The following is a 22,527-nucleotide window of genomic DNA, read 5'->3' on the forward strand; positions in this document are numbered from 1 at the left end:
ATCCAGTGGTGGAAGAAGAAGAAGTGATATACCTTAGCAAAATGAGTAATGCAAAATGGTTACAACTCTGTTAACACTAAAAGTCCTGTATTCAACATCTTTATTCTATATAATAACACAGGTTGAGGAATCAAATTATACTAAAAGTACCAAAAGTACATCAACTATTTATGCTAGTGGCCTATTTTAGAATCATACGGTTTATAGAAAATGACTTGACAATGAATATTATTATTTGTACTTTATTTTACTATTTGTATAAATGAGTTGGTTAATACACATCCTTTGTTCAAAATACAAACCTTTTTTTTTTTATACAGTACAAATAAAGCAAAAAATGTAAAATCAGTTTTTCTTACACTAGATAGTAAATTAGAAGGCTTTTCAGCCATAAACCTTGAACAATTGAATTCAATGATTCTTTCTTCTAAACCATCAACGTGTATCTTAGACCCAATTCCAACTAAGCTGTTAAAGAAGTTTTTCCATTAATTAACACTTCTTTATTAAATATTATTAATATGTCTTTATTATCAGGCTATGTTCCACACTCATTTAAAGTAGCAGTGATAATAGCCCTCAGACAAAGGACTTGTCTCTATTCTTGTCTTGCTCGCTCTCAGTGCTGCATTTGATACTATTGACCATGATATCCTATTGCAAAGACTAGAGCTCTTAGTTGGCATAAAGGGAACTGCTTTAGGCTGGTTTAGGTCCTATCTGTCTGAACGGTATCAGTTTGTGTGTGTCAACGATGAATCTTCCATGCAAACCAAAGTGAGCCATGGAGTGCCACAGGGCTCAGTGCTTGGACCTATTTTGTTCACATTATATATGCTTCCGAATTTTTTTGTACATTTCCATTGTTATGCGGATGATACTCAACTATATTTATCCATCAAGCCTGATGAATCCAATTATCTAAATAAAATTCAAGACTGCCTCAAAGACTTAACATCGTGGATGACCTTACATTTTTTTCTGTTAAACACGACCAAAACTGAAGTTATTGTACTCGGCCCAAAGAATCTATGAAACAAACTATCTAAAGATATATTAACTATGGATGGCATTAATTTGGCCTCCAGTGAGACTGTAAGGAATCTTGGTGTTATAATTTATCAGGATTTATCCTTTAACGCCCACATAAAATCAATCTCAAGGACCGCTTTCTTTCATCTACGTAACATTGCAAAAGTCAGGCATATCTTGCCTCAAAACGATGCAGAGAAACTAGTCCAAGCATTTGTTATTTCAAGGCTGGATTATTGTAACTCTTTATTATCAGGTGTACCAAAAAGTCAGTTAAGTCGCTTCAGCTAATAAAAAATGCTGCAGCACGTGTACTAAACAGAGTTCGGAAAAGGGACCACATTACTCCAGTTTTGGCTGCCTTACACTGGCTCCCTATAGAACACAGGATAGAATTTTAAATTCTTCTTCTCGCCTAAAAAGCCCTTAATGGGCAGGCGCCATCTTACCTTAACCTGTTTAGCCCTGAGCCTAGTGCTGCTTACCTGGACTCACATTCAGGTTCAGGTCCGGACTCAAGTCCAGAGGTTCAGGTTCAGGTCCGGACTTATAAGTCCGGACCTGAACCCATGGCTTGTGTCAAGTTGTGTGAGTAACTAAAGTGAACTTATTGGGAGCTAATTATCAATTGAAAATAAACTCATAGTCAACTCAAATTCAAACTCGTCAGGTTTATTGTGCTCCCTTCCAACTTGTGTCTACATTTCTCTACAAAGTACAAATGTAAAAAAAAAACTTTTTGCCACTTAGTCTACAAATGACTTATGCCAGCAACTACAGTGAACTACTACAAAGTTCAAACATTTATTTCATTTACCAAACTAAAGTAACCAAACAGTCCCTGAGCTGACTGAGCCTAAATCCCTAAAACTTGGGGAGTGTAGAGTAGACTATATACGCATTACACTGTTACACACCTACTATACAGTATACACTGTAGTGAGTGACAGTCAGACTGTCCACTATGTCTAAGCCAATAACATCGCTAGCTTCCCTTGACGTCACACAGACCTCGCGAGCAGTTGCGATATTTTGCGAGACTTCGTGAGTTCAGTAATGGCCGCCATATCAGAAGCCGACACAATGTTTTTCGTCTTTTCTCAGCGCAAATTTCTCGATCTATGGAAGGTTTGAGATGGTTTAGAACAAAAAGGAGAATATACGTAAGTGCTAGTTTTTTTGCAAGTCCAAGTACCGGTTCCCGACGTTCCGGTTTGAACCGGACTTGAACCGAAACTTTTTACAAGTCCAGTACCGGTTCGGCGCACCGGCACGCAGCACTACCTGAGCCTGTTTTTCAGGTCTCAGGCTCGAAAATGACATTCCCAGAACAAATGACCATATCTTCCCTTCTAAAAGGGTTAAATTAATAATATTTTTTCTCAAAGTAATGATAAACCTGTGAGTTGGATGTAGAAAAGTCAGAATCAATATAGATGTTTTTTATTTTAAAGAAAATTCTGATTGAACATAGTAAAAAACTGTAAATTATAGTGTCCGTCCAAACATTATTTTTTACATAGTGAAAACTACCCTTGGATGATGGTAAGGTAAACTAAAAGCTTTTGGAATCCAAACTACAACATATAATAAGTACCCTTTATCAAGATTGATGAAAACAAGTGACATTTTACCTTTTTAGAGAGGTTTAGCAAAAAAAACTCCACCTCTGAGGTGATTTGGGTGGAAATGGGGATTTTACTGTTTCTCTGGAACCCATTGGTCGATTTTGGTGATTGACATCTCTTTCTGACCGTTAGAGCCAATAGAATCAAAGGGGAATCTCTCCACTCACACACAAGCTAAAACAAAAAGGTGGGGGCTTCGCGCACGCAGTTTTGCACAAGAGTGAAAATATTTCTAACTCTGACATCTAGAAACGGAAAAGCAGGTTTATTGCTTATGGATTATCAGAAATCATTTCAAAGGGACACAGCCACATTGGATTAACCTATGGATTAACTTCAGGATCGTATTTATCGTTTTAATGCCATTGAAGACCACTTTTGACCAGACTACGACACAGGTGAGACATGTTAGCGCCACATGTTTAGATGTCTGTTCTTGTTATTATCTCCGCGAGTTTGTATCATCGAGTGATAATGTCTGCACCCATCGATTCTGTGTCATCTCACAATGTGAAACGATGGGTTGGATGTGCAGCAAAGATAAATAATAAGGTTTTGTGAGTGAATTTCGGTGCAGTCATCTGTTAGCATTTTTCGCTCGTTGCTAATTCAGAGGCTCAGCGTTAGCATTGTGGATTTCTTTTTTTTTTTTTTAAATGTAAATGATCAGTTAGATGAGTTTCTTCCCGTTACATGGATATAAAACATTCATAGTTTATTAAATGAACATGCCCTCAGACACTCTTTCCTGGAAGATGTTGCGGGAGGGCCCCGGTACCGGGGTCTGTCTGGCTTAACCGGTTAAAGAACTCATTATACCCTACTGTCCTACCAGGGCATTACATTCCAAGAATGCAGGGTTGTTGGTTGTTCCTAGAGTCTCTAAAAGTACAATGGGAGCGGGAGCCTTTTCTTTTCAAGCTCCACTTTTGTGGAATCAGCTTGCAGCTTGTGTTCGGGCGGCAGACAGTCTATCCATTTTTAAGAGTACGCTGAAGACCTTCCTTTTTGATAAAGACCAGGGGTGGGGAACCTTTTTCATCTCAAGGGCCATTTACATTTTTTCAAGATCCTCCGAGGGCCGTACAAATTATTGAACTCTGCTTAAAAATTCTAAAATCACAGCCCATTCATTTCGCCTTTCTTTCATGACTCACGTATGCATGCACGTGCACGGTTGTGGCATGACCATCACAACAGAAAGATATGGACATAAGATGTGTGCAAATGTATTTAGTTTCTTATCCATGTGGACATGATTTAAGTGGGGGGGACCTAGTGGGGGAGACCTAACCTCCTCTAGGGGGGTCCGGGGGCATGTACCCCCGGGAAGACTTTTTTTTTTTTTTAAATGTTGAAATTAAAAACATCAATCTGGTGAGAGCAACGTTAGGAGATCTATGGAAAAATCTCAACACCCATATGAAACAGAACTGTAAGCAGATTTATTTTTCTTTATGGATATTTTACAAATCACTAACCTTTTAAACTGTTCATGTTTATTAATAACAACTTTATAACAACTTTTTATTTTTTTATTTCATATAGTATTTTATACCTGTTTACTTTATTCTATTATTTTTTTATAACTATGATCATATAAAGATGTGCCTTTACCTCACTGGTTGGAGAAAAAGCTTCTTATATTCGTTAGCATAGCTAGCTAACCAGATGCTAATAACAACAAAGTTATTGACTGTATGATCAGTATGACAGATGAACAGATCGCCACTGGGCTTTCAATTAAAGACACAGCCACGCAAAAACTGCGGCATGTGTACGGCTCCTTATGGGTACTGCAATTTTTGGAAGACCCGGTGCGACGATCTGGTGCTCTCCGTCAGAACTGCACCCCTGTCAGACGAGACATATACCACGTGATGAAATGTTAGGCTCGTGTTGTGTTCAAGGACCCTGACCTTGGCCAGGAAAAACAGACACTCGCTTGTTTAATTTTTTTGCGGTCTAGATTTCATTACATTTTATTTTTTTTGCGTGTGTTTATAAATTACCTCGAGGGCCGTACCAAATGGCCTCGCGGGCCGTATACGGCCCGGGGACCGGAGGTTCCCCACCCCTGGCTTAGACTGTCGGGGGACACCTTATTACTTCCTTCTGTCTGTCTGTACCTGTGCACTTTCATGTTCCGAATAACCCAGCGTCCCCAAATTAATCTTTGGTGTCTATCTACGCCGGGATCCTGAATCATGGCTGATCCTGTTTCTGCTGTCCTGTTTCCTGGATCCTGAGTCATGTGTCATGGATCCTGCATCCAGAGTCCTGGATCCGGAGTCCTGGATCCTGAGTCCTGGATCCTGAGTCCTGGATCCTGTGTCCTCGATCCTGTGTCCTCGATCCTCTATCCTGAGTCCTGATTCCTGGATTTGAGTCCTGGACTTCGAATCATGGCTGAACCTGTCACTGTGGTCCTGCCTGACTCTCATCATACTACTTCGCTGATGGCTCCCACAGGATTGTTGACATCCTCGTGGATTCATCTTCTTATTATAGACACATGCATTTCCAAACATTTGGACTACCTATGCTGTAAAATGTATTATCTCTTCGATTTACACACGGCATCTATTGCACTTCTGTCCGTCCTGGGAGAGGGATCCCTCCTCTGTTGCTTTCCTGAGGTTTCTCACAATTTCTCCTTTAAACTATGGGGTTTTCTCTGGAAGTTTTTCCTTGTACAATGTGAGGGTCTAAGGACAGAGGGTGTCATATTGTCATACTGATATTCTGTACAAACTGTGAAGTCGACTGAGACAAATGTAATTGTGATATTGGGCTATATAAATAAACATTGATTGATTGATTGATCTTACATGAAAGAAAGAAAGAAATATTATTAAATGAAAAATCTAATAAAAAAATCAAATCATTATCAAACAAATTCATAATAACATTAATATTAAAAATACATAATTAAATAAAAAGGAGTAATATCTAGAGTTACATTAAGATTAAATCTGTTTACAAGACTACTTAATGATTATTGATGCATTAATGTTTCTATCACAGCTGGTAAAGATGGAGCTAATATTAATTACTTCATATAATGCAATGGGATATTTTAAACTTTAATAATATGTCCGTGTTTATTTATTCATTGATGTTTGTCTTTTTATTTTTAGTGTAATTTGTAACTTAACCTGATGGAGTAAAAATAAATATATAGGCATCCAAAATGTAGTGGAACAGAAGTATAACATGATCATTAAAGTTAAGTACAGTAAAATACAAGTATCTCAAAATTGTACTTAAGTACAATACTTGATTAAATGTACTTCTTTACATTCAGTACCTTCTACTCCGGCCTCATGTGGAGAGAAGATCCTGGCGTCTCCGCAGGGTGAGGTGCTGATGTAGAGGTGGAACTGAACGTTGTCCTTCAACCTGTAGCCTCCCTTTTCGCACGACACGAATATCGACTTGTTGTTGTCGTCTTTGCTGTGGTTGTGACAAAGATATAAGAGACAAATTAAGACCACCCTCACAATCAGCATTGTAGATCATTTACTAACTCAGAAAATGAGGTGCCGTCCACTGACCTGAGGAATAACTCTAGCTGGGTGTAGAGGTACCTGATGAGTGAGCGCCGGGCGATTATCTCAGCGTGGCAGTCGTTGAGGGCCAGCCCGCGGTCGCTCATGTACTCACCGTTGATGCATTTTGTTCCTGTGGAAACACAAATTACCTGTGCTTCCTTCACATCGGTCCCTGTTGGGGGTAAAGGGAACAAAGACTAATGAGTATTTGTACACTCATCTTCAAGAACATACTGTACTACTGCTCTATATTGAGTTTTAATGCCCTTAATAGGACAAAGTGAGGTCATCTGCAAACTGTCATATAGTTATATTTAGATTTAGTTTTAAAGGCCAACTACTGTCCTTGTCTAACACTGCAGTGACTGTTTTCACATTCATCTGCTGAAGGTGGAAAGTCTTTTTGTGCTCAGCTTGAGTCTTACCTTAAGTTCATACAGTACTGTATACAAGCATGAAAACGTCAAGGTGAGAACTTGACGCCTCAAGGACATTGAGATTTGACTTGTCAGCAAAGTAGGGGACATGTTGTGTACAGCACTTACATTTTGGAAAGTAATTTGCATATTAATGAATGTTTTAGGATTTTTCAATGAGGGAGAATTTCTAAAAGTTATTGGTTCTAACTTTAAAATACAACTTTTTGGGATTTTTTTTAAATTTCCAAACAGAGTATTTTATGACATAAACCATTAAAAAGATCGATAAATATAATATGTACAATTAGTATCACAGTGAGAGCTGTTTAAGTTCACAATGTTTTTTGCGTGTAAAATGTTGTGAGTGTCAAGGACAGATTGAAGAAAAAAGTGAAATACAAACATATAAAATACTTCAGTACAGTTATACCACTGGTGAGAAAATTGGGTGATGATAAATGTTGTAGCATATGCTTAAAAAAAGGCCATTAGATTCTGACCAAACACGGCAAATATATACGTAGTTGTAAATATTGTCAACTTTTTTCTATGAGTTTTGCAACTTAAATTACTCCTTTAGGTAAACCTTAAGAATTTTCTGTCAGTGCCAGATTTTGTAAATATAACAGACCATACTTCCCCCTCAAATCTACCTGTAGTCATGACGACCCCTGCTAGGACTTTCCGCCGTGCATGTGGAGAGGTGAAGTTTTCTGTCAGCTCGCTGAACTTATCCACCACCAGACGAGAGACTGCATCAGCCAGAACCTAGAATCACACACATACATACACACAGCCACACAAACACGAGCTTGTGTCAGTTATGTCAGTTTACGAAAGCGCATCTGATGTTATCCTCCCCTAGAGCACCGTGTACCTGTCACAGTGATCACATTCAACTCCAAACAAGCGTCAGAGCGTTGAAACGGCAACAAGTGAAACTGGGTTTACCCCCTGAGGTATACCTAACCCTCTTTCAAGCAACACAGTCTGAGTTCCGCATGACAGTGAACAATTCCCACCTCCCTTCTGTCAGCGAAATAAAAAGAAAACAAGTAAACCCGAGCTACACATGTGAACAATAGAGTTTTGTTGACATTCCTTAAGATTTGAAACTTGCGTCTTAACTCTGGGGGAAGTGAACTTCACACCTCTTTTGTTCTTAGAGAGCCACCTCCTCTTGCTGGCTCTTTATCCATTGCTAATGTGATGGAAAATGACGACAACCAAGAGGGGAGATGACGGCTGGATGACCACAAATGAAAGAGATTAGCCCAATATTACTTCCCAGCTACTTTGGAGTCATCCACTCGTAGCGGGATCATTTGACTTTCGAATGTACCAAGGTCGGCTATGGTGTAGGAATGACTGTTCATCTCTAGGGTTACAAAATAGCGGACTACATGTCAGAAAATGTGTCCTTTTAGGAGGATAAGAACACCAATTTTCCTTGTTGCATCCCTAAATAAGTCTGATGTATTTTACAGTTCGGGCGCCAACAAAAAACATCTATTGAACTTAGGTTATCATTTTTTTGCAACTGCAATGGACTGCGTTCCCATTAGTTCTCGGCCAGATGGAACCAGGCGGCAGAAATTAAAGACCAAGCGACAGAGAATTAATAGAGCAATTAGTGGGGGCGCTATCGTTCAAATTGGCTTCTTGTCGAATAAATCAGCTGACAAGTGGAGAGAGTGAGTAAAGAGAAAAAAGGGGGTTGGATGGGAGGGACTGTTGACAGTGTGCTGTGCTGATTAGCTCTGGAAACTGTGTTATCTCTTTGAGCACACTGTCACGGCTCTGACAGTCACCTCTACATTGGCATCAAAAGCGGACCCCAATCCTTTGTCCCTGCATACCTGATGGGAATAATTTTGTAGTGGTATCCTTCTATAAACACATTGCTTGACAGGTTTAGGGTTAGGGTTGTATAGTTCTGTCAAATACTTGAGTTGTATCTGACCTTATGATACTATTTTGACATGTTAAAAGCCATCCATTTTGGAATACACTCGTTCGGAAGAAGGGTGTAATTCATTTGAGAACAAGTGATTTACGTAGGAAGAACGAAGATATGAACCAAGCACTGGAATCTTGATAATCGGATTACAATGTGTATCTCATCTGGATCTAATGCATGGTGTTAAAAACTGATGACTTTTTATAGTCTAACCCATCTTAGCATTTGGGATTTCAACTTTATCTTTTTTTCGACCCCCTTCTTAAATTCTAATTTGCTTTTCAAGTATACTTATGATTGACAAGGTTGAGTGAATTCTCAAATGACATTTTTAATCATGTTATCACGTTATTAAGTTGAAAGGCAGATAACACGTAGATTAGGGATCTGCTGTAAATAGACGAATTAGAACAATAGCCCGCAACTTTAAGAGTTCCTTCCAGTAATTATGACTTTGAAGTGTAGAACTTCTTAAAGGTGACCTATTATGCAAAATGCACTTTTGTACGTCTTTTATACATGAATATGTGTCCCCGGTGTTCCAAGGAACTCACCAAGTGTCAGAAAACACAACCCTCTCTATTTTCCTCCATACCCAAATCTCTTAAAAAGGGGCTGCAACAGATCTGATACAGACTGATCCAGATTTGAACACTTCTCTGACGTCACAGAAGTGGCGCTACGGCTATTGGGCCAACTCCACCAATCAGGAGGAGACAACCACGGACATTGCCTTTCGAAAGCGCTGGAGACGCTGTAGTACATATGCCAGGCCTGTAGATGGTGCTGTTCTCACAGAATCAGCCCATGCAAAGACAGTGTTAAATTGAGCGAAATGAGGAATGGCTAAAATGCATGATCTGTTTGGTATTTTGAAAAAAAAGTATAAATATGACTTATATAGGTATGGTCCTACACTATATTATTCAAATATAGCATGATAGGTCCACTTTAAAAACTACAAGGTAACTATAAAGCCTTGCATTCCTCATGTTGGCTTTTAATCATGGTATTCTTACAAGCTCTTTTTCAACCATGGTCAACGGTACTGTATAATGAATGACTTACAGGCATGACACATCCTAACACATGATAACTGCTTGTTTTGGAAGATTTATTCTGGAAAAACCGTAACCGTTTCTTTCTTAACGCTTACCAGAAATCCAAATTAAGTCTCAGCAATCCCACTGGAAGAAGTTTGGATCGGCTTTATGGACCATGCTCATGTTTTTTGGTCTTGTCCATGTAAACAATTTTTAGAAATAAGGGGGCCTTTTAATATAAGAGATTCTGCACCTGATATCCTTATTTTATCTGTCTTCCGCCTTTTTGAACCTTGGAAGTATCCCGAAAAGTCATAAAAGCGATATATACAGGACTGTCTCAGAAAATTAGAATATTGTGATAAAGTTCTTTATTTTCTGTAATGCAATTAAAAAAACAAAAATGTCATACATTCTGGATTCATTACAAATCAACTGAAATATTGCAAGCCTTTTATTATTTTAATATTGCTGATTATGGCATACAGCTTAAGAAAACTCAAATATCCTATCTCTAAATATTAGAATATCATGAAAAAGTATACTAGTAGGGTGTTCAACGAATCACTTGAATCGTCTAATTAACTCGAAACACCTGCAAGGGTTTCCTGAGCCTTGAAAAACACTTAGCTTGGTTCAGTAAACTAAATCACAAGTATGGGGAAGACTGCTGATCTGACTGCTGTCCAGAGGACCGTCATTGACACCCTCCATCAGGAGGGTAAGACACAAAAAGAAATTTCTCAAAGAGCAAGCTGTTCACAGAGTGCAGTTTCAAATCACATACACAAAAAGTCTGTTGGAAGGGGGAAATGTGGCAGGAAACGCTGCACAACCAAGAGAGATGACCGCAGCCTTAACAGCATTGTGAAGAAGAGTCGCTTCCAGAATTTGGGGGAGCTTCAAAGACAGTGGACTGAAGCTGGAGTCCAGGTATCAAAAGTCACTGTTCACAGACGTGTCCGGGAAATGGGCTACAATAGCCGTATTCCCATGGTCAAGCCACTTCTGAACTCAAGACAACGGAAGAGGCGTCTGACTTGGGCTAAGGAAAAGAAGCACTGGACAGTTGCACAGTGGTCCAAAGTCCTCTTTTCAGACGAAAGCAAGTTTTGTATTTCATTTGGAAGTCAAGGCGCCAGAGTCTGGAGAAAGGCTGGAGAGGAGCAAAATCCAAGTTGCTTGAAATCCAGTGTGAAGTTCCCACAGTCAGCGATGGTTTGGGGAGCCATGTCAGCTGCTGGTGTTGGTCCACTGTGTTTCATCAAGCCCAGAGTAAATGCAGCTGTGTACCAAGAGATTTTAGAGCACTACATGCTTCCGTCTGCTGAAAAGCTCTATGGAGATGAGGAATTCATTTTCCAGCATGATCTGGCACCTGCCCACAGTGCCAAAACCACCAGTAACTGGTGTACTGACCATGGCATTACTGTCCTCGATTGGCCTGCACATTCCCCTGACCTGAACCCCATAGAGAATATGTGGGGTATTGTGAAGAAGAAGCTGAAAGACACCAGACCCAACAATGCTAATGAGCTAAAGGCCGCTATTGAAGCATCCTGGGCATCCATAACACCTCAGCAATGCCACAGGCTGATTGCCTCCATGCCACGCCGCATTGATGCAGTAATCCGTGCAAAAGGATTCCCAACCAAGTACTGAGTGCATTAATGGACATTTTCAAATGTTTGATTGTGTTTTGCTGTTATAAATCTTTTTTTTTTACTTGGTCTGAGGAACTATTCTAATTTTTTGAGATAGGATTTTTGAGTTTTCTTAAGCTGTATGCCATAATCAGCAATATTAAAATAATAAAAGGCTTGCAATATTTCAGTTGATTTGTAATGAATCCAGAATGTATGACATTTTTGTTTTTTTAATTGCATTACAGAAAATAAAGAACTTTATCACAATATTCTAATTTTCTGAGACAGTCCTGTAGATTTTGAGGGTTATCGTGGCCGCAAGTACAAATAAATCCATTACAAAACGCTGGTTTAAGAAGAACTCCCCGTACATTGCTCTTCATAGTAAGATTATGAACTCTATTCGCTCAATGGAAAAAACTACTTTTACTATCCGAGCCCAAAAGGAGAAGTGGGATAAATATTGGGGAAAAATCTGATATCTTAAAAATGTCACTTCCTAACCCTTTTCTGAACTCTAAAAACATAACATCACAAACATAATACAGCAGTAACTCAAGATAACAACCCATAGAATGGGTGTCTTTGGCTAGTTAAGTTCACAAATCAATGTGCACTAAAAAAATAATTCATACCTCTAAGGCCTTTGAGACATTACATAGTTGCATTTCTGTTTAATGGCAATGGCAAACTGTATAGAAAATAAACAACTTACCTGGGGTAGATGAAGCTGCAATCCCTCACTCGGAATGGGTTGCCGGGATGGTGTCTGGTCTAGCTGCATGTTGAAGAGAGTAGAGAGGGCGGCCTGCGCTGCCCGGGCTTTAGCCAGCTTCTTGTTGCGCCCTGAGCCTTCAAACGTCTGTGTATCCACCGTTACTGACATCACAAAATTCTTGGCATGACTTTCTCCGCTCTCTGAGACAAAGTCATACTTGAGGCCTGGCCTGAGCTCATTGAGGATCATGACTGGGTTTTTACCACTGGAAGGGGAGCTGAATATTGACAGAGGGGGCAATGGGGCCTGGACAAGGTTGCTGCCAGGAGGTGTGGGAAGTGGGTACTCCCCTAATGAGTTTAAGGAGCTGTTACCATTTGAGCCTAGAAAGAAGGCCTCTTCAGGTGCGGCCGGCGTTTCAAAGCCATTGAAGAGCATGTCAGGGAAGTCGGCTTGGTCAGATGTAAAGTCTGTGTTCACTGTCAGTGTTCGACCCATGGCCAGGTGCGCCTCAGAGGCATTGGGGAACTGGACGAAGGAACGCAGGGCTTTCTCTGCTGCATTTAATTTGGCCTTCTTTTTAGTGGGGCCCATGCCCTCAAACATCTGTCCATTGACCTCAACAGTCATGACAAAAACTGGTGCATGTACTGGTCCCGTCTGAGACAGTAGTTTGTACTGTAGACCCGGTTTGATTTCGTTCAACTGCATCAGAGCATTCTTGGGCAGGACCGGCCCCGGCGTTTTCTTGCGCTTCTTGGCCCGGAACTTGGAGTGTGTGTGCCCATTGTTTCCCTCTTCCAGGGGACGTTTGCGACTGCCAAGGCCGCTTCCATTGGGGAGCTGTTCAGCCACTCCCACCCCGTCTTTGCAGGACACGTTGTCCAGGTTTCGGTTTTCCTTAACATCTGTGCTGCTCGAACCTGCGGTGCCCAGAAAGAGTAACTTACAACGCCTTCGTTGCAGGATCTTGTAAATGCAAAATTTATAGATTCCTTTATCACTCTTTGGAACTGAACCAATGATTTGTGTTCCTTTATGAAAGCAAGAGAAGCTTTAATTGTATTGAGCATTTAACCTATAGTACGTTGTTATGACTACGAAGAGTCAGAGACAATCTGTACATCTACTGTTGTTTATGATATCCCAAGTTCTTAAAAACGGTCATCATTCAAAACAGGATAGGGACTATATGTCACTATGTTTGACTATATTTTATTTTTTTATTTTTAAATGAACTTGTTTCTATATCTTCATAACAAAAAAGTTGTTATTCTGAAGTTCAGGGTAAATTGGGAGAATTATATTTGCAATTAAACAATTCCTGTACTTCTCAGGTAAGTGTTGATCTCAAACAATAATGCACACAAATACACACATATCCACGCTTAATATGGACGCACACAAAGCTGTTCTTCATCCACTCTGTCAATTTTTTAATCGCTTGAGTGCCTACAGAGAAATTAGGTACATTTGAAATGTTCAGTTTTGAAACTGCGGCTCCTGAAATACACTCTACTGGGGAACACATATCACTGAATCCAGTTAGCAAAGTGGATGGAATATTGGCAAAAATTTTCATTTATAACATCCTTCAGCAAAGGCTTGATAGGTTACTCCTTGCGGTACTCAGGAGAAAGAGAGGCCGCAGTGTGCATGAGTGGGATTGTAGGTTGGGTTCAGGGAGTGCAGGGGAGGAGTGCAGGGGGAGGAGCTGAGGACCAGGCAAACAGGAGGATACATCAAAGAGGCGGGAGGAGAGGACTCCACCTACTGCAGGATCCTAAAGTCTTGGCTGGTGACACGTGGGAGGTTAAAATGCCTTACACCCATTTTACATGAGATTTTGAAAGGAATGACTGTCGTATTCAGAATGAGGAATTAGAGATCTGTATCTAATGAGGTGCCATTCATAAGACCCTGCGCCTCTGAGATCCCCCCCATGGAGCTTTTCAGAGAACACAGTGTTATAGGTTGCCAAATGTACTGACATGCCGTTACCATCTGCATACAACAGTTGACATGTCTAATAAAAAAAGGCCTAAAGTAAAGAACACAAACTGCATATCCGTCAACTCACAAGCAATATCTGCACTTTAAACATGCAACATTTATTTTGGTGTGCGTGCATTCTGAAAATTGCTTTTATGCAAATATGATTTTTGCTAATAAATGGAGGAAAAGAGGGAATGTGCACAACAGTAGCGGAAAATAATGGTGAAAGGTTAAATGTGTGTTGGACAGGGACTCAATCTCACCCAAGGACCTTTAACCACCACATATGCTGCAGCAATAGTTGAGTAATTTAGGCAAGTCAAATGAAGACTTTCTAAATGAATTGTTTTATAATATTCAGCACGTAGCACTGCAGCTCATTATGTTTCATTATGAGTGCATAGACTTTTCGGCTACTGCGAATGTGGGAAGTCCATTACATTTAATGCATATTGTTCAATTGTTTATCAAGCGATCAATACCTCCAATAAAACAGCTATATTTGTGGGAGTATAGAGACCAACAGGTCAATCGAGAAAAATGCAATCACACACTGAAAAACTGTAACATGCTGCACAGAAAGAAAAACAGTAAATATAATGGCACACCAAAGAAAACGAAACTGGAGTTCCTTTTTTCTGTTAGACAATGTATCATTCAACACTTTCTCTGCAGAGTTAAAATTGGTACAATTAGTTTTATCGTATATATTTTCTTGAAGTGTGAGGGATATTACTAATATCAGATCAGAGGAAAAAAGCCATTGAGTAAAACAGCCATGACACCATGCATTAATTATGGCACACACATGCAGTCGGGGCCATTATCATGCCAGCGTCTGTGTAATCAGTTCCCATTATTTATGCAAAACACAAATCATCCCATATGGTTGGATATGCTGAAGTTTAAATTCCCTTGGGGGGGTTGCACGATCTTAAAAATACAGGAGAAATATTTTATCACAGCTTTATTTGAACTTGTTTGATTCAGGGATGATTCATGTGATTAAAGAATGTCACGAATTGCAAAGGTTGTCACATAAAAGATAAAGATTCTTTCATGTTCTCCTTTGGTGTTCCCTTGGTATTAAGCACATACGCTTGAGTGAACTTGGGCTGTATTTTATCTTCAAATGTATATTTTGACTGGCAGTAAAAGGAGGCTTCAGGGACTTTGAGAGACAACAAAGACCATTTTGTTAATCTGCTTTTTTTGTCTTATCACGTAACAACAGAGCACAAACACGCAGTATGTCACTACAATAGGAGCTGTTCGTTTGTATTGCAGGTTAGTGCACCGCTGGGATGACAGGTCTCTTTGAATGTGAGCTCGGAATCTCTAATGTGTTGGGGAAACATATTCAATCAAGTCTTTCCGTGTCTTTTGAAGCTCAGTTACTGAGTTCACACCGAAATGTCTAATTAAAGTTCAATAAGCTGCAGTTGAGAGGATTTTCTGAAGAGAGGAACGGAGGTAGAGGGAATCTGTAATACGACATGAAGCCTCTCAGATGTAATGATTAGTTCTTCCCTTTAAGTTTCCTGGCTGTGTGTGTATTTGTGTGTGTCTGTGTCTTGGTTCAGGTAAGGGTAAGTTACGATTGCTATTATGGAGGTGAACCAATTTAAATGTATTCAGCAACAAAGTTTCTGTTAGATTTAAAATTTGAATACATTAGTGTGATTCATTTGGCGTATTGTACGGTGGCCGACAGGTGCAAACGCCCAACTACTGCCCAAAACACTTCCCTTAGGACAAACACGCTGTGCTTTCAAAAACAGTGTAAATATAAAAACAAGAATGTGTGCCGGTGTGTTTTGAGGTTATTGCAGCGTTTTGTTTTTTAATGCAGTGTTTTGTATTTTCAGTGTTTTGTTTCTGTAGCACTTTTAATAAACGCTCAAGTTGGTGAATGTTTTTCTCAATGTTAAGCATGTGTTGCCAAGTTGGTGAATATAGCTACATTTGAATGTGCATCGTTTTTGAAATTGCATCAGCAGTTTTGGGCTGTTTGCCCAACTCGTTTGCCCCTGTCAGCCACGGAAGTGTTGCAAGTTATATTATACAAATGGGCTAGGACCTTTTCTAAATTTGATTACACATCAGGCAAAATATGAGGGAAGACATGCGTGCAGACAGAATGATGAGAAACAAAAATATACATGCAGACATTTAGAAAGAAGGGACCACACAGGAAGACACTGACTAAAAAATTAGGAAAATCACAGTCTACTCACTCATATTCTCCTCCTCATCCATGGCCGTGGGTTTGATCTGACCTGAGAGCAGCCTTGCCCCCACTGTACCTGAAGATCATAGAGGACATAAAGGTGGACTGCATTAGCAAGGACAGAGTGACACACATAAACACATTTGAAGACCCTGAGTGGCTACAGCGATGAAACATTACTTGAAGCAAAATGCACATATTGCAGTGTGCAAGCAGCCCGTAATGTAGGCATATAAATATTCAGATACTGAGAGATATCAAGGTGAGAGAGGAGGCCAGGGCTGACAGGCCTTAATAGCAGGAGCAGTCTATTGTGACTTTAATATCCCTCCGATTAGACCTCGTTTCCCACTGCCTGCTGAGAGATATACAGCGAGTGACATGGCCAAGTTACTCCATTACCGCACACACATACACACACAACTTATCCCAAGGTGGAGAGTGCGATTAAAGCTCCATTAAGCAACATTTTTCAAACAAACCTAAAATCAAATGAGTTTCTACAATCTGACGTTCATTCTGCCGACTACACTGATGATGAACACCCAACTCTAAGGCTATTTAGGCACGTTTTAAACTGAAACCATTTTGCCATTATTTAAAAAGAAAAAAGATCCATACTTCCAAATGTCTCAAATATCTTGGTACTGTAAGTGTTTTTACATGGCAAATGTAAATGTCAACTTGGTCATCCAGTTCGAGATGTGAAATACCAGAGGGTATTGAAAAACCAAAGCAGTGGAAGACACGAAAATAATTAATGAAATTATCTAGAAATGTCAAAAGCATACTTTCTATATTTCAAAAACTACATAAGAACCACTCAAAGGTGTACTCCACTTTAGTATTACATTGTTAGACCCAGAATGGAAAGTAAAAAAATAAAAGATCAAAATCGATGCAGCGATAGAGGCATCACCCTTTTTTATTCCTCTCATTCTTGTTCCTTATCAAAACAAGGCAGCTACATAACCCAATATCAGCCGCTGTTCATCGATTTAATGATCTCCAAAAGAATAATTTCAGAAGAGGAGTTTACACCACTACCACTGGCTGATACTAGCAGTACGCTAGTTACAGAAGTAAAAGCTGTAATCAGCCTCCGCACAAACCACTTGAAAAGTCGTGGCGCGACAAAAAAATATTGCTGAGAGCAGGGCAGATGAGTGCGGAGTGATGAAACAGACTAACCAAAAAAGTTAGAAGAGGAAGAGAGTAGCAAAGAGGGGAAGGCGAAGAGCGGCAAAGAAACGAGAGAGAAAGCAGGAGAAATATGGCATTATGATATAGAACAGATTGTGCTGATTCTACTCTCCCTCCACCCGTCTTCCATCAGTGGCCCCATTCCTCAGCCAGACATTTTCTTAAGCTAAACTAAATGGGCTAATTAATCTGGGCTAATGGTGGGTGACAGCAAATATGCTAGCACAATTATCACCCTATTACAGATTCATATTCCATCCCCTAATTGAAAATGAAAAGGTGGGGTGATCGGAGGATGGGTGGGAGTAGGTCCAACAGAGTGGAAGATGAGTCATTTCTCTCAGGTAGCTGGAGCCAGGTGCCTTGGCCCCCAACACACTCATCCAGTAACTCAGAATCTATTTCAGTGAACACATGACAAGTAGCATTACTTACAAGTTGTTACTTTTGCAGTGCAAAGTTCTCTTTGATTGTATGGTACATTATTCAGTTGAAATGACCAGTGTGATATAGGGGAACATGTTAGAAGCATTGGAAATCTAATAGTCATAACTACACCTCATTAGTGTACAATCACGTGAAACGTCGAATTATCTTTTTTGAACAGTAGCACAGAACGGACGAACCAAACTCTGGCTCTAGATATGGCCTTTCATGGTTTTTCATAACGTGCGTTAAAGCCACATTGTGCTTCGTTGTGCTTAAGCCTTACGCTTGAAAAACTGCTGTAACACAAGCTACCTCCTGATTTCATTGCTACCGCAGTGGTGTTAGGGTCAATAATGGATCTACAACTACATCCCTAGGTGGCGACAAATCCAACACCCTATCCCTTGTTGGCTATAAATAGTTTAAACATCTTAAGTTAATATTTTTCGATCAAAAACACCCTTTTGTGATGGGACTTATCAACTTTGTAAGTTGTGACCTAATGATTCAGACATTACTCTTGATGCGAAAAGGATTAAATATAATAGACATGATCCGGTAAACTTATTTGATGCCATCCAGCACAATGGGAATAAAACTGAGTATATGCTATTTACATTTGTTTGTAACTATGTAGGATCCTTGGGGGATTTCTTCCTTTGGGGAATAATGTTGGGTGGTGAGTTTTATTTATTCATCAATTTCTTCTTTGTGTATTGTTCCATAAGTCATAAAAAGTAATATTGTCCGTATTCACAAATATTCTTGCAATGTATTTGTCTCTTCATGGTTATAATGTGGCCTGAGTGTAAAACAAAAAGGCTGTTATTTCCCTCTTATACTTCTTCTTCCTCCTTCAGATATTCTCCTCCAACACACACTGCTGTGTAGTTTAATCAGCACGCAATGCAAATGTGTCTGTCAGTTTTGATTTTTTAGATGAGACCGCCTCGGTCATAAATCTGTAACTATTCCTGAAATCAGGTGCAATCAGCAAGGAGAGTCTCACAAAGAATTCATAAAACGAGTGTATGAGTGTGCGTGTCTTGAAAAGTAAATCTGAAGGTAAATGGCTTTGCAATTCTAAAGGGCAAAGCACTACAAAAAGAAAAATGGTTTGTGCATTCTGTGAACTAAAATAAACGCTCATATTTTTGTATTAAGTTCGATAAATGTCAACTATTAAAATATCCAATATATTTCTTCAAATAGATCCACTGTGAGTGTATCTCAAAGGTCATCCAATCCAAATGCTGAACAAAAGTGACAAATTAGAGTAATCTACAACCAGACTATATATCAAAATGACTGATCATTAATAAAGGGAAAGATATTATACATTGCCTAAAGGAATACTTGAGGCTAAAAAGGCAGTAACATATTCTTTAATATGGTTCATTGCCTGATTTACCCCTAGGCATTATTTTAATATGACCATCAAACATTTTCAAAGCTGCATAAGCTGCTTTGTTAAAATGACTACGAAATGATTTCAAAAGCCATTAAATTATGATTGAGTCCAAGTAAGCATATACTTTTTGGAATTAGCGTATTCTGCTACAGAAGTTGTCTCAAACGTTGAAAGTACATTTCTCCAGTATTGGACGTAGCAAAATGCTTTAAATTTGAAGAACTGACAGCAACCTGATGTTGAGCAGCACTGATGAGAATATGTTGTGCTATCAAACAAATATGATTTGGATGCATTTCACAGTCTCCCATTGGCAATTAGAGGATATCTAACCCATTTAAACTATGAGCAAAACAAATGGACACAAGCAAAGGAGAACATCAAAGGTTTTCTGAAGGCGCTTAAGCCTTTTTCTATAAAATCAGCCAATGTTGGACATCAATACCGCAAAACTAATTTAGATATTTGCATGCATGGAGATTCAGGAGACAGATAGATTTTGATATTGACAATTGTTGAACCCACAAATGTGCAGCAGTGGATTTAAAGTGAGTCAAAGGAATCAATGGTGAAGGCTGGCGACTATCTTCCTCCACACGCATAAATGATACCGCGTCATCAAGTTGTGAGACGGCTTGGTTCCAGCGGGTAATTCTGAGTGGACGCCAAGGGAGGCAGGGAAAAGAGAAAGATGAGGAAGAAGATGAAAAACCTCAAATTCAATCTGGCACGGGGAGAGGGACTGAGGGGAAATAAGGTGGTTTTGATTTCTCTCTCATCCCTCGCTTGCGCTGTGACGGAGCGATAGAGTATCGCCACCTTGGAGGGAGCGCCAGCCGCGGCCAACTGTCGGGAGGAGGTGGGGGGTTGGCGGGTGGAGTGCGGGATGGAAAGGTAAAGGTGAGGGGAGAATGGAGGATGAGAGAGATAGAAAATGCAATCTTATTCCAAGTAAAAGAGAATCATTATCTGCTCTAAAACAGAAGGCGATGGAAAAGTCTGCCCTTGGCAGGCTGTGGGCCTCAAACTGTATATAACAAACTCCCTATGAAGTCTAGTGTATGATCCATCAAAATCATTTCAACTTAAGACCTTAAGAAAAACACTGAAAGCCAGAGTTATAAATAATTTAAGATTTCTACTTGCATGAAAGGCTGACCTTCAATAATTCAGAAAAAACTGAAAAGGTAAAAATCTATTTCACCACATTAGTAACTGCCTCTGCAACCGGGTTGTCACGAGTTATAAGCAAAACCTTGAAAGGTAACCTGCCATGCAAAGGAAGCACAAGGGGAAAAAATGACATGGAGTTGAAAGGTCCATTTGAGAAAGTCTCTAAGTGCATTAGCATGGTAGCAACGCATGTAAAACACAAAGGAAATATTTCCCCTTGAGTTGCACAAGGATCCATGGTTTTGCCGAAACACATTCTTTTAGCAACTCTCTCCAATTTGTGCAAGTGTTATTTTTAAATGAAAACTCCCATCTTTGTCCGGCAAATTGTCCACGTACACCACAAAGATCTTATGAAACATACTCAAACTAGCATTGTAATTGAAGGTTATATACCTTCTGCAATCTATCTGGCACAATGGAGCTATTGGAATGGTCCCAGTGCTTTACCCATACTGCCTGCTTTTGTACTCTTTGTCGCACCTTATCCCCCTGACTTTTCACTGCAAATGGTAAGGGACAGGTTCTTAAAATGAGATGGAGATGGAATAACACAGAATCTCTTTTCAGTCTCCAATATTGCCTTAGATTCTAGGTTTCACTCAACATTTAGCCATTTGATTTGGTGGCCAGTCAGCTTTGAGAGGCCAGAGGCAACCAGAAACACGGTAAGATAAAAACACTGGATCATTTTCACTTATGGAAACAGACTTGGTGGACGTTTGGGTTCTCTGAGTGCCCTTCTAGTTAACTTCCTTTTTAAGAAAGTAAGTATATTGTGTTGTAGACGTTATCCAATATGATACATTTTTCTTTTTCCATTTCATTGTCAACATACTTGTTTTAAGTGCTGTATTCCACTTACTGATCACATGCCGGGTACTCTGAACATACTTAATTCTGGCTCATGATACTCATTACATTCTATATATGCACTATTTTTGACTGACTTAAGCAACATATAGTGCCTATTTATATTGCAACCAAAGTATTTATCACATCTATCCCGAGAACAAAACAACTACTGTACAAAGATAATTGTTGAGTCCTGCACCACATTTCCATTGGTAAGTGCAATGTTTTCAGCACATATGTAAAGAGTCCCCACTCTTCAGGACTTTGACCACTTTCAGTAGTAGCAGGTTTTCTTTGCTAAGAAAAGAAGATTTAGACTCTTCTATACTTCCTAGGAAGCAATCCTATTCTCACCAAATGTTGGTTTGTATATGCTACTACGAAGAATACAGCAAATAATAAGAAACAGGTCTGATGGCACTCTGATGTGGAAAAACACCAGCCTCTGCCACCAAAAGGGACACAAGTCAACAAAGTAGTAATTTATATCAGTGGTAACAGGGCATTTTGCCCAATGTTGGCGTCTAATTGGTGCCTGGACAAGTTGATAGCCACTGATTGGTCTGACTGTTAACTCAAGTTTCAAGTGTCATCTGATGTGAAATGTTTGCTCTTTTGTGCTATTATAGGGACACTGGTGTAGCCATGTTGAAAACACTTATCTTTACTTTCACTTCAGACATTCACTTTTTTTCCCCTGACCTGGATGAAAACGGGAGTGCTTTTTGCCCTTCGGCTTCTACTAAATGTGTCTGTTTCATGAATTGTCTGTATTGATATTGACACAAATATATAGTTTAAGAGGTCACAGGAAATACACTGCATGCTTGATGATGGTATAATGGGACCAATTGATAGTAAAATGCAGAAGTGATATAACTAAACTCCTAATGAAAATAGACGACTGGCATCCTTCAGCTCTCCTTGTCTCTGGGATAGATCATCAGTGACACTACTTTACGCTTGGGCCCAGCGAGGGAATCTACTACCGAGAACACATTAACAGCATATTAGAACAGCCTCATCCTTTTGAAACTTTCAGCAGGCTGACATGCTGCTGGGCTGGCAGGACGGAGACAGGCCCTAAAAGCAGCTCCCGCTTAGCTCCTGTCAAAAACAGACACCGGAAAAAAAGCAGGGCATGCATCGTTGCACAAACACATCCTTGTACATACTTATCTCTGAGATCTTAATGTCCCTCTTCATGCTGCTGAAGGGAATCCAAACAATG

General features: G+C 39.7%; 2 protein-coding genes across 3 annotated transcripts in view; both read right to left on the reverse strand.

Moving 5' to 3' along the window:
* The window catches only part of LOC307030136 (double-stranded RNA-specific editase 1-like), a 392,337-nt gene that overhangs the window by 21,486 nt on the left and 348,324 nt on the right, over nucleotides 1-22,527 (reverse strand). The window lies entirely within an intron of this gene.
* Nucleotides 3,961-22,527, reverse strand: part of LOC307030134 (double-stranded RNA-specific editase 1-like) — a 150,400-nt gene continuing 131,833 nt past the window's right edge. For both annotated transcript variants that reach the window (XM_079666383.1, XM_079666382.1), the window contains 5 exons: nucleotides 16,233-16,301; nucleotides 11,998-12,923; nucleotides 7,287-7,401; nucleotides 6,218-6,386; nucleotides 3,961-6,116 (listed from right to left, as the gene is read on the reverse strand). In XM_079666383.1, the coding sequence (XP_079522509.1) occupies nucleotides 5,927-6,116; nucleotides 6,218-6,386; nucleotides 7,287-7,401; nucleotides 11,998-12,923; nucleotides 16,233-16,254 (1,422 nt within the window). In that variant the 5' untranslated portion in view covers nucleotides 16,255-16,301 and the 3' untranslated portion in view covers nucleotides 3,961-5,926. The remainder of the gene's footprint in view (nucleotides 6,117-6,217; nucleotides 6,387-7,286; nucleotides 7,402-11,997; nucleotides 12,924-16,232; nucleotides 16,302-22,527) is intronic.

Source organism: Notothenia rossii (assembly GCF_949606895.1).
Source record: "Notothenia rossii genome assembly, chromosome: 2".
NCBI classification, from domain to species: domain Eukaryota; kingdom Metazoa; phylum Chordata; class Actinopteri; order Perciformes; family Nototheniidae; genus Notothenia; species Notothenia rossii.